The sequence below is a fragment of the Schistocerca gregaria genome, chromosome 4 (assembly GCF_023897955.1).
Source record: "Schistocerca gregaria isolate iqSchGreg1 chromosome 4, iqSchGreg1.2, whole genome shotgun sequence".
NCBI lineage: Eukaryota > Metazoa > Arthropoda > Insecta > Orthoptera > Acrididae > Schistocerca > Schistocerca gregaria.
Genome location: NC_064923.1, coordinates 180,146,441 through 180,163,587, shown reverse-complemented (window position 1 = coordinate 180,163,587; position 17,147 = coordinate 180,146,441). Strand labels below are relative to the sequence as shown.

At 41.3% G+C, this 17,147-nt stretch overlaps 1 protein-coding gene across 1 annotated transcript in view; it reads right to left on the bottom strand.

The window, feature by feature from the left end:
* Nucleotides 1–17,147, bottom strand: part of LOC126268175 (opioid-binding protein/cell adhesion molecule homolog) — a 2,429,635-nt gene that overhangs the window by 1,271,070 nt on the left and 1,141,418 nt on the right. Inside the window, exon 2 of the mRNA XM_049973770.1 lies at nucleotides 8,388–8,485. Coding sequence (XP_049829727.1) covers nucleotides 8,388–8,485 — 98 coding nt within the window. The remainder of the gene's footprint in view (nucleotides 1–8,387; nucleotides 8,486–17,147) is intronic.

Sequence of the window (17,147 nt, the reverse complement as noted above, 5' to 3'; positions counted from 1 at the left end):
GGAGGAAGTATGGTGGGTCTGACACACCTGTGTCAATGTGTTCTTTTTTCCATTTCCAGGAGTGTACATATAGGTTTGAAATGAATGCCAATATGGCGCCTCACAACTCTGTACTGAAGGGAGACGGCGTGCGTGTGACGTAGGTGGCGTTGTGCCACCTCATTGGTCAACGCTCAGACGCACGCTCAGAATATCTGACGTGGCAGATATTGCTCTGCACGTTCGGAAAGATTCCCGAACGTGCTATTCCACGCTATGACGTCAGAAACTCGGCACGCTCAAGTCTCAACGTTCCGATGCACAGTCCGTGTGCCGACGGCTTTACACCATTCAATGAGAAGGCCAGTGCATTGGCCAATTTAAAATGTGTACAGAATCGGTACTCTAACAGGAACGTTTGTTAGATTTCTTTGGCAGTGGTCTTACCGAATAGGCTATTCACTTACGAGCCACGAGTTAGTCTCGTAAGTTCTGTGCCGACAGCACTTCGCGATGCATGTAGAACAAGGCAGGTATAAAGAAAAAATACAACAGTTTCGGGTCAACAGTGTACATGCAGAACGCTATCCTCCCATTAGCCATCAATAATAGATTACCGACGGGCTTCCATCTTGCCGTGTTGCTATTTGCCGGTGCCACTGCAGAAGCGGCACGTGGTCGCGTATAAAACTGTCGCGGCGTAAACACGCCAGAGGGCGGCCCCTGAAATATTGAGTGTCCGGCGGTGACGAATGCGGGAGCGGGCGTCGCGCTAACTCGTAGGGCGCAGCCTGTCGCGGGCCACGTGTAAACACACACGTTACCGCGCAAGTGCCAACTTTTCCTGCGCTGTCGATTCTGGGGCGCCCCTCACGTACTCCACGAGCCCAGTCGCGTGACTGATATTATCCCTATACCACCGAGCAGATACGTGGCAGTACGCTTACGATTACAATTACAGAATTGTACACTGATTTCGGGTTGGGAAAAGTCGAAAGTAGTGCACTCTATCTTTTTTAAATTACGTCTAACGCCCTTCTGTGACACAAATACTTAATAGTTAAATGTTTCCCTAGATATTTAAGTCTCTTTTTATTATCTACACTAGTGATCGAAGCAGATGAAACGAATTAAAAATTCAACCGCGGCCGGGACTCGAAGCCGGGTCTTCTAGCTTAGTAAGCAGAAATGCTAACCATTACACCATCGCAGTACGAGGCACGGAGTTTACGTATTTTATGCAGTAATGTAGAGAATCGTACTGCGGTGGTGTAATGGTGAGCATATCTGCCTAGCAAGCAAGAAGACCCGCGTTTGAGTCCCGGCCGCCGCACAAATTTTAATTAATTTTGTCTGCTTTCATCATTCTCGTAGACAAATATTTTAGTTCTGCACTTTCACTCTGTATCCAGGCCTCATCTAATCGACCACTGATGTGTAAGTTCACTTAAGTGACGACGGAGGTATTGTAAGGGGAGAGAATGCTACAGAAGTAGGGATGGCAAAAAACCGAGCTGTAAAAAGCGATATCATTATTTTAGTTCTCACGGTATTTTTCGGTATTTGCTCAGTCTGGGTCACAAGAGGTGTTTTTTATATTTTACTAATAACTGGTTAAAAAACGAAACATCGATTGCTATAATTTTCAGTTTTTAAATAAAACTTTTTAAACACGAATAACTTTTATTCGTAAAATTTCCTTTTCTTTAAAATATTGGGTTGTTACAGAAAATGGGAAAAGTGATCAGTGATATTTTAATAAAATGCTGACAGAAACGAGGAACAAACAGATGGCACTGATTACTGTACCTGTTATCCTGTCACGTGGAGTATTGAATGGTGCATGTGTACATTCAGTGAGTGAGACTTGTCCCATCTGGTCGATACGGTAGCTTCTTGCAGTTGTCATCGAAAGTTACTTGTGCTAACGAGTAGCACCATCCTCAATCTGATACTATTTTCGGATGGGCGGTATCAGCGAAGTACAATGAACCATTGGCTTTAAAAGATTAAACACGGAAGGAACTACAATAAACATGCGACTTCATGTAATGATAAAATTTAAAACTTAACCATTCATAGGCTAGAATAGAAAGTGACTGATCTTGTTGCCTGTGTCTACATGATGTGCCCTTGTCTGCTGACAGATTTCGACATGGTCAGCTTAACGTGAAAAATAGTACTTCAACCTCAGTTTTCACCTTTTAGCGCTGACCATTCGTAATGCCCAAATAGTGGCATGGTTCTCTATTACAACATGATTTTTGAGCAGAGTTTCAAAAAAATAGGATTGATAGGAGAATACTGGAGGCTTTTTTATGGTGTTCAACCACTTATCATTTTCCGAGAGAAGCAGCGAACGGTGGGTGGACGAACCAAGTTTTCCTTTATTTGCCTACTTAATTCCCTATATTCATTCTATGTATCCTGAAACTGAAGGGTCAAAATTTGTCAGTCATTGGTCGATTCCTACGTTTATTACAAGAAATAATAACAATAAGAAACCGAAAACTGGTTATATCAGAAACCGCTTATTTTGAGCGGTTTTAGCACTCAGGTTAAACTCCACTGAAAAAAAAAAAAACAGATATAACCGAAATCCGGATGTTTCAGCGATAACCGCCGTTCCTATTGTGTAGCAGGTGGCGCCACGTTAAATGTCTCAAAAAATTTGCCAACAACTGCTTACTATTCCTTCTTGTTCTTCATTTTTGTACTGTGCACGCAACAGTCGTTTTAAACAGTAAGTGTTACAGTGCGTTCTGAATAACATGTTTTTTTCTGGTATATGCGTATCTGATCCAGTAATACGACGCATTTGACCAAGTTAATGCAAGTTTCCTTTTGTCATGCTTTCGAATTGTCGGAAACAGAACTATATTATGTAATGGTTTCTTTCACAATACAGCGTTTCGCTTAATACGGAGTGACGAAACTGATGTTCAGTCTGTATCCTCTTTCAGAAAATGCTGAGCAGGTATTTTGCTGTGTTTTATCGGTTTCCAGTCTTTTCCTCTAACAGTGTTCGCCCAGTGAGCATTTCGACTTGGACGGATAGGAAACCTTACAGCGACAGATATAAGATCACGTCAATAAAATTCATCAGCGTAACCACAAATCATGTATACAGGGTGGTCAGAAACAGTCTGAAAAGTTTGTAAAAGAGTCGTAGAGTACGGTGTGTTGGGAATTCACTGTTAAGAGAAACTTCAATGCGTTGTACGTTTCCGAGTTAATTAGCACTAAAGTTAGACCATCAGTCCACTGAGCACGCAAATTCAAGCTGTTTCTGACCACCTTATATAAAAACAAATATAGTTTGAGAAAGTTCAGTTACGAATGGGATATGATACCTTTATACCCTAGACCATAGTAGAACGACTGGTACACCTGTAAATGATAATAGCCGGCATTTTTGATCGCATCACTTCCACCAGAACCTAATGTATGGGGAATCTGCGTGGCTGATATCAGCTTCAAGCTAATGACCTCACGACAGCTACCTTTACTTTACCTTCATGACAGTGACAGAGCCCTACCGTGGCAAGGTAAATCCTTGGCTCATGTTTCTGGTGCACTTTGAACATGGAACCCAGTTAAGAACTTTGTTCTTTTTCCAGGCGACGGGAGGATGATGCAGCGCATATAGTGGTAGGACTAATCATGACACTAAGGTGATTGGGATAGCATATGGTAAAACATTAATTCTTTATGTTTTGTTGTTGTTTTAGATGGCTCTTCTTGTATGCAAAATTTGTTCTGTCGAACGATAAAGTATTTACATCGAGAAACGCGTTAACTATGGAGCCCATAATGTAAAAGAAAGTGATTGTCTTCAATACTACTTCCTGGGTCTACAGTCCTTTAAGCTTATAATTACCTTAAAATATACACGTAATTCAGATATTTTAAATTCGTTTTGAAGGACAGTATAACATTTACGCTGCGAGAAGTGGACATGTTGTACCAGTTATCGTCACGAAAATTATAAATTATCTAAAATTTAATATTTTGTGTCTTTACAATGGCCGGCCGGAGTGGCCATGCGGTTCTAGGCGCTACAGTCTGGAACCGAGCGACCGCTGCCTCGGGCATGGATGTGTGTGATGTCCTTAGGTTAGTTCGGTTTAATTAGTTCTAAGTTCTAGGCGACTGATGACCTCAGAAGTTAAGTCGCATAGTGCTCAGAGCCATTTGAACCATTTGTCTTTACACTGGTGTTGTGAAGACGGCTGCACTTATTTCCTCTGACTGCTCCAGCGACCTACTCCACAATTGTGGAGCGGGGATTTCAATGTCTACAAATGCAGGCGCGCGTCTGTAAGCACACAAATATTGAATATGTAATTTTACTTTTTCGGAGTCATAATTAAAACTTGATAACTATCCGTCATATTTCTTACTCATGCCGTTGGGCCATGGGTCTTTATCTCAGAAGTTGTGGTTCAACTGCCGAACATTTTTGTGAAACAGTCATCTTTAGCACGAGGTACTCTGAAAGACTTTTTTTAAATTTTAATGCTCCAATTCTCTAGACTCGCGTATAATTTATTTCACCTAATTTTCTTTTATTGGCTAATGGCATGGCGTCCGTTATGCACCTGGCCGTCTGGTGGTGGTTGTTGTTGTTGAAGACCTTCAGTCCAGAGGCAGGTTTGATGCAGCTCTCCATGTTACTCCATCCTGTGCAAGCTTCTTCATCTCCCAGTACCTACTGCAACCTACATCCATCTGAATCTGTTTAGTGTATTCGTCTCTCTCTAAGACTATTACCCTCCGCGCTGCCCTCCAATACTAAATTGGTGATCTCTTGATGTCTCAGAACATGTCCTACCAACCGATCCCTTCTGCTAGTCAATTTGTGCCTCAAATCTCTCTTCTGCCCAGTTCTATTCAATACCTTTTCATTAGTTATGTGATCTACCCATCTAATCTTCAGCATTCTTCTGTAACACGACATTTCGAAAGCGTCTATTCTCTTTTGGTCTAAACTATTTATCGTCCACGTTTCACTTCCATAGATGGCTACACTCCATACAAATACTTTAAGAAACGATTTCCTGACACTTATATCTATACTTGATGTTAACAAATTTCTCTTCTTCACAAACGCTTTCCTTGCCATTACCAGTCTATATTTTATATCCTCTCTACTTCGACCATCATCCTTAAATAGCAAAATTCATTTACTAATTTAGGCGTCTCGTTTCCTATTTTAATACCCTCAGAATCACCCGATTTAATTCGTCTACATTCCATTATCCTCGTTTTGCCTTTGTTGATGTTCATCTTATATGCTCCTTTCAAGACACTGTCCTCTCCGTTCAACTGCTCTTCCAAGTCCTTTGCTGTCTCTGACAGAATTACAATGTCATCGGCGAACCTCAATGTTTTTATTTCTTCTCCGTGGATTTTATTTCCTACTCCGAATTTTTCTTTTGTTTCTTTTACTGCTTGCTCAATATACAGATTGAATAACATCTGAGATAGGCTACAACCCCCTCACACTCTGTTCCCAACCAGTTCTTCCCTTTCATGCCCTTCGACTCTCATAACTGCCATCTGGTTTCTGTACAAAGTGTAAATAGCCTTTCGCTCCCTGTATTTTAACCCTGCCACCTTCAGAATTTCAAATATAGTATTCCAGTCAACATAGTGGTCAATTGTCAACAGTCTGGTGGTATAACTAGAATTTTATGCACAAAGAATTTACTGTGCGTTTCTTAAACTGTTTCTATCGTCCCATTGGGTCGAACGACCTACGAGAAAAGTTTTTTTATTTTATTTTTTTATATTATTTATACATAACTCCTCGCTATACAGGATGGACCCGAAATCTAACGGCGAACTTCAAGAAGTTGTAGAGGGCGCCTTCACGAACAAACTGAATAATGGAAACTGTGTGCAGAAACGTCATCCGACGGCGCTACAGAGCGTCCAAGTTAACAGGCCCCGGCAACTGCCACTATATCACCCCTTCGGCTGGTGGACCGTAGATGGGACGTCTCGCAATGTTGTTTGTTATCCAGACCTCGCAACTGATTAACACGATCGGTAGTAGATAACATTGAGCTAGCTGATGAGTAGAAAAACATTATCTCCTATGAATGCAGCACTCTGATGGACTAGTGGATGACAATTTTGGACACGGGTTTGCATCCACAGTTGATTTTCCTACTTGTCTGTCGATAATCTCCAGAATTTTTCGGTATGCAGGAGGAAAATAAACAGCAAATGGAAACCCGTGTCCGAAACCGTCAACCACTGGGGCAACAGTATCGCATTCATAGAAGACAACGCCCTTCTTCATAGCATTAGCTCGATATTCTCCACTGCCGATTATGGTAGTCATTCGTGGTCTCTGAATAAACAATAAATATTGCGAAAACTTTCGCCTGAAGTCCGTTCACCTGCAAAATCACGTTTGCTGCAGAAATGGCGGCCTCGTGGCAGGCGCCGACGACTGTAACTTGAACGCTCTCAGGCGTCGTTGGACGAAGTTTCCGGACACCGCTTCCTATCCTCAATTTGTTCCTCAAGACTACATCTTCAACCCCTCGAAGTTAGTCGCAACATTTCTGGGATATCCTGAATGCATGTGAGGCAAATCAATATAAAAACATAAGGCACATGCATAAATCAAGTCAGATTAGATAAAGTAGTGCTTCTACATGTTACAAAGTGCGAAGACCCAACTTGCTGAAAACATTGTTGATAAGCGTAGTTACCCGGAACTAGAGGGTGTAAGTAAATTGTTGAGAATCTCTTTTAACATGGTTATGAGAATCTAAGAGTACAAGCAGTGGCTTGTGAAGGTCGCTAAGCAATTACAAAGCTACCTCTCTTTCGTTATGTCTAATCAATTATCTGTCAAGCTATCTTGCTTTAAGTGAAACTGATAGTCTCTAAACTTTAGTTTCGCAGTAGTTCTTGAGTTGGCTGTCAAATTTCATAGTCGATGGTTGAAGTGCTGACACCAAACTTATCAGATAGTCTGCGTAACCAGCTCTGCTCGCCACCGAAGAAGTATATATAGGGATATTGTCAACTCTTTTAGCAGCAACTACATCCTGAAGAGGGCACGTTGAAGTGCGAAACTAGTAGGAACAAAGTGAATAAAATCATAAGGACGGCAGCAGGAGTTTCATTTTCTCACAATAGTAAACGGCCGTCGTCCTCAAGACCTCCGGTCAGAAGAATGGACTTACAAAACATTTTATGGAGGCTCTCTCTCTCTCTCTCTCTCTCTCTCTCTCTCTCTCTCTCTCTCTCGCCCGCTTGCTCGCGTTCTCTTGGCAGCAATATGTTTCGGTACTAAGGCGACCTAATATTTGATTCTGTAAGTGCAAAATATGCTGTACACTGTTCGGTAAATGTCCAGACACTGCAACATATATTCTGTTACTTTTAGGTCTGATGACCGAGCGGTTTTGGTTGTCGTAACGTACGTTAAACATTTAAAGACATTCATGTATTCATGCAGTCGTATCCACATTCAGAAAATGTCAGTTAGTGACATAAGTCGCATTTGCAATACACCTTACTATTTTCATTGAGAAAGACACTTTCAAGTGTCCTGAATCTGCTGTTGACCAGCAATGTCCTTAAGTTACAATAATTTGCAATTAAATCTTTCTAAAGACAATTTCCTATGTATTAAGTACCATTATTCTATTTCTTTCATCAAGAAAGAAGAGTCCTTCGTGTTACATTCGCTATTGAAACTTGATGAGGTCGCAAATTCTGTGGAAACGTTGACATTATACAGAGTTACCTCACCAAAAAGTTATATTATGTGATATTACTTCTCGCCTCATGTATAGCTATCAGATGCCGGCTAAGCAATGCAACAAAAGGAAGATGCTTCCATCGAAATAAATTTATAGGTGGTCGCTGCAGTTTACTATGAACCTGGCACGGAATTGCCGTCGAAGACTTCTTGGTTGTATGACATGATCGACAATCAGCTCGGGAGAATTTCAGTAATCTTACAAGATTTTCGAATCTACAAACCTTGCAGTCGTTTCCAGTTTTATTGCACGGAATGTCTCGTTGCAAAAGGCAATTCGTGTCTTTCAGAAGGCTTTGTCGGCGATCGAACTGCTGAAATATTTACGCCTACTCGCCCCGGGCGAAAGCGTCGATATCACGCGAACTTTCGGGGAACAACTTTATCAGCGTTTGAGAACATGGTTCGAGCATGATTTCTGTTTATCACTCGGTTCAGTGTGACAGCACAAATTTGGATGAAAGTAACTTGTTGGGTCTTTTGCAATGATTGACGACCAACACACAGACGTGTTAGCTGAGAGAGCCATCGACTCTTATAATTTGGGAGATTTTATGGGTCACCGTTATATTCTTGGCGTCCTGTGTTGGCGTTCCCCCAGTACTAGGTTAACACTTACCTTGTATGTTGCCAGGTCCTCCACGACGCAGGCGAGAGTTGCCTCGCGCCCAACGGGGATGGTCACGTTGCTGATGGGTTCCCCAAACTTGGGCACATCTGTAACAGAAAGAGTATGGCGTTAAAAATGTTGTACTAGACCCCTTTCTGGCTGGGACAGACTACAAAAACTAATGTTGTCGCACAACTATGTTGGACACTATAAACGCGGTTTAATTCTACAATGATTCAGGACATGCATATAAAATGTTTACAAATATATTTTGAAAGAAAAAATAGGCCTACGTTAGGTTCTCCTTTTTATGAAGCCAAATGTGTTCAAATTCACGGCATTTTGTGTATATAGCAGTATCACGTTACCGAATACCGAAATCTGAATGTACCCAGAAGACCATCCCTAAGCTTGATGAAATGTATCGCGCAACGCATATAAGGGGGCCTTTGTACTATCTCGAGCAGATGCAGATCTTCTAAAGTCTCTCAGAATAATCCACTTAGGTTAAACAGTTTTTCTTGCATTCAGGATGGTATGCAGGAAATCGCCCACAGCAGAGAATATAATTTGATAACAAAGTTTTAAAATACGGAACAGGAAGTATACATATTAGCTTAAAAAATTAAAACTTGAATCTAGGAACTACAAGTGCTCTAGTCTTAACAGAAATTCCAATATTTTTCTTAAATTTCCAACAGTTGTTACTGATCCATACAGTAAGACCTAAATCATGTCAAAGTGTAAATTTTTGACGCATTGGACTACAATTAAATTTTCATGGAGCATCTTTCAGTGTTCAGTATTGCATTTTGAAGTCAAAGTCATTACGAGTCCTTTACAAACTTATGTGCCCATTTTCTCCTTCTATAGTACGTAGGCTGCGAGCCTGTGGCTGGGCAAAACTTGGATCCTCCTAAGTAAAAAATTAATCACGTGAGGAGCGAATACAATCTCGAAACGGTAATAAATGTTTTGATATGAATATCACATTGGTATACGAGACATAACAATCATCTTTCTCCGGTTAACTAAATGGTACGCTAACAGCAATATAACATGGGAAATCCAGCGACTGAGAAATTTCAGTCTTCCGCAAATGAAAGGCATTGCGACAGGTGAGTCACGTGTGAACCGCATCTGGCTGTATGCGAAACGAATGCAGGACATGTACTCCTGCAGAGGTATTGGAGAAATGTCAGTCACACAAGCGTCGGTCCAACACACTTTAATCACTGTTTTAATAAACGTTTTCTGTCTGTTGACTTACAATGTCCTTAAGTTACGGTAATCTGAAAAGTACTATCGTTCTTATATTTAAACAAAACTTCCTATGTATTATGTAAGTTGGTCATGTTTTTTTAATGAAGAGAGAAGAGTTATTCGTGTTCCTTTCCTTCATGAAACTTAATGACTCCTCAAATTCTGTGCAAACGTTAACTTTATACATCGTTATACGACAAAAAGTTATAGAATATGAAATTATCTATTTCGTCAGGCATGACCTGTATGCCATACCTGATACAAAAATTTAGCACAGCGTTTCGAGGGTAAGTTCTTATGACAAAACATCGGAGTAAAAAAAATTAGGTCAACAAATAAAAACGCTCCAGCAGCACTCTTAAATATTGGTATTAATCTGTTTCATAAACACAATGTCCTCGAAAAGTGATGGACGTTATCGAAGAATCATTTCTGTTGAACTAATGATCGTTGTGTGATTGCGAAGGAAATGGGTTACACATTAGAGCAGTGGGTATTCATTGTCACACAGTTCGCTGGAAGTGCGAGTCATGCTGAGATTCAGAATATCTGCATCGAACAGGAACAAGGCGCAAGTAGTTGCACTCCAGAAGAGCCGTTAATGGTTGAAAGGAATAGTTAACAACAGAATACCTTATAGCCTTTCAAGATTCATTTCTTTTATCCAGTCTAGTCTCTCCGTAGGTAGTGAACATACAGGGTTGCAAGCAAATGTTCAAATAGGCACCAATATAGAATTCGTACTATTCAAGTGTTCTTTCGGCAGCGAAAATATACAAGGGTGTCACTTTCAATAACTTCCGTAACTTAGCCGTTTCTCTGTAATGACATGTAACTTTATGAATATCGTCCCATCTATTATTTTTATTGGTTCTTCAGACTAGCTTTGTTTTATTCAGTTTTGAATAATGGATACCGGTATCCTAACTCTGTGGCGTGCTGCTGGTTCTACTGTTCCTACGTTTCCAAGGTGCCTTGCTTCTGAGCGTAGTATCTTTATTTTGGCTATTAGATTGTGGCTACTGGCTTGTATTTTTAATTCAGCTAGAAGGTTGTTACGTTCCTCGTGTAGATCTGTGGTTCTTGTTCAGCGTGGTGCGTTTCAGACCAGCCGCAGTCATCTGTATTATCCAAAACTGAATAAAATAAAGGTAGTCTGAAGGACTGATAAAAGAAATAGATGGAACTATATGTGAACTAAGTATCTGCAGCATTTTTACTTTTGCTTTGCATACAGTTTCCCAGGTGTAACAACCGTACAGAAGCAGTGTTGTATTATCGTTTGACATAGTCTTGGCATAGTCTATATTTCGCTGTTTGATTTAGATCTCTGCTTTTGAGAGGTGGACATATCATAAGCTTTTTGTGATCTTGGTCTACTTCCGAAGTAAACGACCCTTGCAGAGCAGTGTAGAGACACTTCTTGTCGTTTGCCCATTCAGCTTGGCGTCGAGTATGGGGCTTACTTTTTCTGCATTGACTTTGATCCTCTTAGCAGCTAGCCATGATTCCGTGACACCGATTTGGTCTTGTAGTTCTTTTATTAATGCATAAAGGCGTCTACTTGATATAAGTAACGCTGTGTAATCGGCAAACTGTGCTATAAGAGTGTTCGGTAGCGTCAGAAGATAGTTGATGTGCACTGAGGTAAGATGAGACGCAAAAGAGACATAGAAAATTTTTTGTCTTCACTGACTGGCGTTTCTATGCCTTCGGCTTCGTAGCGCACTTACAGATTGTAAAATTTAAGTTTGTCAAAATTTTACAAAACGATTTTGTGAATTTTAACAGCATAAAATAAATAATTGCATCGTTATATTCGTCAGGCCTTCTGACTTCGAAACTATGTGTATGCATGTATTAAGTTTTGATTGAATTGGTGACGTTAATACGTTTAGATTAATTCTGACGGAAGTCTTTTTCCTTCCAATACCCTCATCGGAAAGCTTAAACTAACGATTTTAACGAAATAGCTTACTGTGCTCGTGGCGTAATAGCCACATAAATAGATATCAAAAAAGGTTGGATATCGGGAATAGTTCATGCAACGGAAAATTTTTTTCCCCGGTTGGGAGGTAGTGCCACAAACAACATACTAGGCATTCCGGCTGGTGAGGAATGACTGTGGCGTTATGTTTGATACTTACTTTTGAACGTTTTCCTTGAATAACTCGAAAATCGTTGCCTCCAGGGGAAACGTATCCCAGTACAAAACTTAACATTAAATTTCCTACAAGAAGTCCCTATTAATTTTTACCTGTGGCACTAATAGCTGGCACGTAGAGAGCGAGAGAATATCTCCATGTACCAAAAAGACTTTGACTCATGATATTAGTTTACATAAGACAACAAGATGGCGGACACTTAGCGTGGCACTTCCAAGCTGATTAAAGACAAGGGATGATACTGCTCCCAGTAAAATGAAGTCGTGAGAAATGAGTTTAACAAACAATATATCATTTACGAACACAAAAGAAAAAATCGGTGTCTACAGCCTCGTATGACTATTTCAACCTACAACTTCAAGATTTAATGTTACAAAACAAGGCAGCATCTCCTGAAATATTGTGTGATTCAGATTCCTTGAAAGAATTATCTTTACACTCCAGAGGCGGCTGACGTCTTGGAGTTAATAATAACATAGAGTGAAGTTGGTAAATATGTGCCGCAATTAGTAATTTCCAAACAGTTGGTAGTAGCAGCATAACCTAAGGATGAAAGCATCTTCCGCATGCTGTGTCACTGCCAAGTAACATTCTACTATCATTTTACCACAGTAAAGTACAGAAGATGACTGAAAGACGTACACAATGACACAAACGGAAATGACACTTTTACTCAAAGACGATAGTTATACTCAGGTCAATCCGGTAGGCATTAAAAAGGGAGGGACGTGATTCTTAATGGGGTGTGTGATCACGGCAGAGTATGCTCTGCGACGCGCTCCCATGCTGGCCACAGGGTTTGTAACGAGTTCGTGTAGAAAGGCATCGCTTTCTTCCCTCAGGGCGGTTGAAAACTGCTGGATGTTGGTTGGTGCACGAATGCGTGCTGCAGTGCGTCTCTCCCGTGTAACCCCAAGGTGTTCGCGGGAATTTATGATGAGAGTACGAGCAGGCCAGTCCATCCGCCGAATATGCTCTCTTTCAAGAGATCCCTCAACTGCGCTATTGAATGCGATCGCTCATAGCCGTCCGTAAAAATGGAGTCAGGACCTAATACATCCCTGGAAATAAGCACATGGAAATATAGTTTCACAGTAACGTAGGCCGATGAGTGTAACCGTGTTCAAAAACTTTTTAGATCAGTACGGCCATACAATGTAATGCCTCCGCATAGCATAACATCTGGAATACAAAAACGACCATACTCAACAATGTACCTGGGAGCATTATCTGCTACCACTTCTAGCCAGATTAGTGCACGTCCAGAGTCATGTCGAGCATGACCGTTTTGAAGATCCATATGTTGATGTGAGGGAGGCGTAATGTTGCGTAGGTGTACCGACCTCCACGTCTTTGAACAAGGTACTCTCACCAGTAACCGTTATTGTGTCACTGCACTCCTTCCCTACATGCTCTTTTCACTGATGCATTCGACACAGCACGACCGCATCCAACTGCGTAGGTGGAGGATCTCCTGGAATTAGACGATACTCGGTGAATCGACTGGCTTGCTGGTTTACCCGACTCAAATTCCATCGGACAAGTGTGGGATGCGTTGAGGAGACGTTTTGTAGCATGGTCGTATGCGTCAAGGATGATCCAGCAGTTGCCATCCCCGGTGGTGGATAAATGGAACGCCCTACCACGAGAACTCCATGCTGACCTTGCGGCCAGCGTGGGAGCACGCTGCACAGAGTGCACTGCCGTCGCTGGTGGTTACAGACTCTAGTAAGAACTATATCCTACCTTTCGTAAGGTCCAGGCCATCATAAATAGCGGTGACTTCAGTAAAATTAATGTCTTTGATTGAAGATGTCTTTTCTGTTCGTATCATTGTGCACTTCTTTGTTATCTTCGGTATTGCACTGTACTGTAGAAATTCTCTCTGTGTATGGTCCAATTTTCATCTAGCTATGTCACTTCGCCCTGATTCATCACGTGAAAGTCATTTCCGTCCTTAAGTTCTGTATACAAGCGTACTAAGTGGGAGCACGCGAAATGATACCAATTCGCGGATTAATATAGGTGAAGTCTACTAATCCAATTTCTTCATGCAAAACTAACCATCACAGAGAAAAGAACAGTCCTGAACCGATTACTAACACACTTAATAGTTACTTAGAAGCATGGACTCACCCAAACAAAGGCAACTTCCATAACCTCAGAACACAACACAAAGGGCCTGTTCAACTCCGTTACCAATGCCAAATAACAAGTAACCAAGAGTAATGGTGTACTACTGTCAAACAAGGAGGACCACATAACCCAACACCAACAAAGGAATATCTTTGATCGAGAGCAAAGGGATTCACCAGAGACTTAATAATTTCACAGTCATCAACCAAAGAGAATGCCAAAGAGCTTGCATCGATAGATCGCAACTAAGCGAATTGAAGCACTAAGATCACAGAAAGGCAAATTACACTCTGAGAAATATCTTTATTTCATTTATTTATTTAACAAGATCTGACTACGGCCATCAAGCCCTCTCTTACAGGGGCCAGGGTTACACACGTACAGCACCTTTGTTAAATTATAGTTACCTAAGAAATAACCATCTTAATACGACATATAGTATTAATATCATTTGAGTATCTATAGGTACAATAAGAGTAAATAATACTGTCTATGAACTCATAAAATTCATATTGGCAGTACTTCTACTGCTGCTGCTTTTTCCACTAATAAATATAATAGTATGAATAATAATAACAATCTAGATCTACATGGATACTCGGCAAATAACATTTTAGGGTGTGGCAGAGGGTTCATCGAACTACCTTCACAACTCTCTATATCGCGCGGAAAGAACGAACACCTGCATCTTTCCTTACGAGCTCTGATGTCCCTTATACTACTGTGGTGATCGTTTCTCCTTATGTAGGTCGGTGTCAACAAAATATTTACGCATTCGGAGGACAAAGTTATTGATCGGAATTTCGTGAGAAGATTCCTTAGCAACAAAAAACGCCTTTCTTTTAATGATGTCCAGCCCAGATCCTGTATCATTTCTGTGACACTCACTCCCATATTTCGAGATAATAAAAAACGTGCTGCTCTTTTTTGAACTTTTTAGATGTACACTGTCAGTCCTATCTGGTAAGGATCCCATACCGCGCAGCAGTATTCTAAAAGAGGACGGACAAGCGTAGTGTAGGCAGTCTCCTTAGTACATCTGTTACACTTTCTAAGTGTCCTACCAATAATAAGTATAACGATAGTTGCAGAAACAAAAAATTGATAGCTGTGCAGTATAGGTGTTTTCTGATATAGCAGTTCCCGGGGAAAAGATATTTAAGATGAATATTGGGAAGTGTGGAAAATCTGACTGGGAAGCATTGTGTATAACGATATCGAGTGCGACAGGGATACTGATATTCATTACCGTTGTTTTAGTAGGTATGTAATTGAATATCTTCTGAATCTGGAGATGTTATTCATTTCTCTAATATAATGCGGAAGGTTATTACAAAGCCGAGTTCCTACTGCTGATTCGATACAGTGACTGAATGATAGTATGGGGCAGAATGGAATTTACTGTGATGGGAAAGGATGTTTCTGCCGTAATGTTCAGACCAGAGTGTTAAGGCCAAGGAGCGATATGCGGGACAGTGTGCATTTATAAAATAGTAGAGAAGACAGAGAGTATGAAAATCTCTGAGCTTGCCTGGACGCAGACAGCGTAGCTGTACATATGATATTTCACACAGGGTGGTATTGACACTCATGTTTATTAGTTTGTCATGTAGATACAACTGGAGGTATCAGTGTAGAAGTGGTATTTGTAATGAGACAAAATTGATGGCACATCATTGACATCCTCGGAAGGCCCAACGGTCCCGTGTCATTCTCAGCAGATGACAGTTTTTGTGACCAGAGCTGCATCGTCTAAGTCAAGTAGATCCTACAAGGGCTGTCACACTTTGCGAAGAACGCTCGGCGGACCTGGACGGTGACCCATCCGAGTGATAGCCAAGCTCGACAGCGAAAAACTATGGTGAGCTGACGGCTAGGCCGTTGGCAAAAGGGTATAGGAGCAATTAAAAATAATCACGAAAAAGGCACCATTCAGTGTGAGGCGCGGTACTTGCCACCTCCGTGTGTTCTACATCCTCGAGTGGGGGCGATGAAGCGGTACATTCCCAAGAGTCGCCCGGGCTCCTTCGGACGCAGCGCGCAGCGTATACCCCCCGGCCAGTAGAGGGTAATTAATTAGCGCCAAGCACACCCTGCTGCTCTGGTTGTAGGGTTGCGTGAGGCGCCAAGAGGGCTCTCAGGGCACGAAGTACGGCGTATGGCAGGCAGGGACGCCTGACCGAAAGGCCTGCCTCCAGCTCTGGAGCTGGAAGTGGAAGGGGAGCCTCGGCGGTTATTTGATGTCGCAGCTAATAGGCGGCGGCCGGCGCCACGTTAACGTGACGGCCCTGCGGACACTGGCAAAGGGAAGGCCGCGCCGAGCCTTCCGCTAATGATAATTTGGCTGGTTAGGCTGCTGCGGCGCCCACTTTGACATCGGAACGGGCTGCAAGCCGATCGGTCACTGCCGATGACGTGCCTTCCCACTGGCGTCACCGCTGTCACTCGCTCGTCCGAGACCGGACAGAACAGGACAGCATGGGGTGATATCTGTTGTAGAGATGGGCAAAACTGTTCTTTTCACAGATCGGATCAGGACTGTTCACTCTCTGAAATGAACTAGCTCTTTTTTATGACTCACCATTCGTTCACAATAGAAAATAAATGGAAGGCACATTGCCCTTTAAACTTGGTTTATTCCAGTACTATACCTGTATTTTGATCTTATTTGATCCTATTTTGAAGTAACACACATAATGAGTAAGAATTTTGTATTGTTTATTGAAATTTCCACGATATGAGAAAGTTTTTGATTATTGATTTATTTTGCACTATCGTGGTTGTGTGGGTGATCGGAAAATGCTGAACTTGAGATTTACATTAACAATATATTTGGCTAAATGTATTAAAATTTCACTAACCTCATACAAATGCATCACAAGCCATATATTTTTAAATTGAACATTTCCTTCCAAAGACGCCTAAAATTGCAAAATCCGTACCAGAATAAGAAAAAAATAATTTGACTGCAAGACTGAAGTGCTGCATATGGTCTTACGCAGAATAAAACAAGGAAAATATTCGTGTGTCACATTTTGCAATACGTTTATCGGTTCGCTCGCAGTTAAAGCGTAAATTCGAGTGTCCACAATAAAAATCCTATAGTAAGAGGTGTCAACAGGAACATAATCTGAACAGTTTAAACAAATAAAAATAAAATAAAAACAAATGATGTATACATAACATAATAATGTAATATACATAG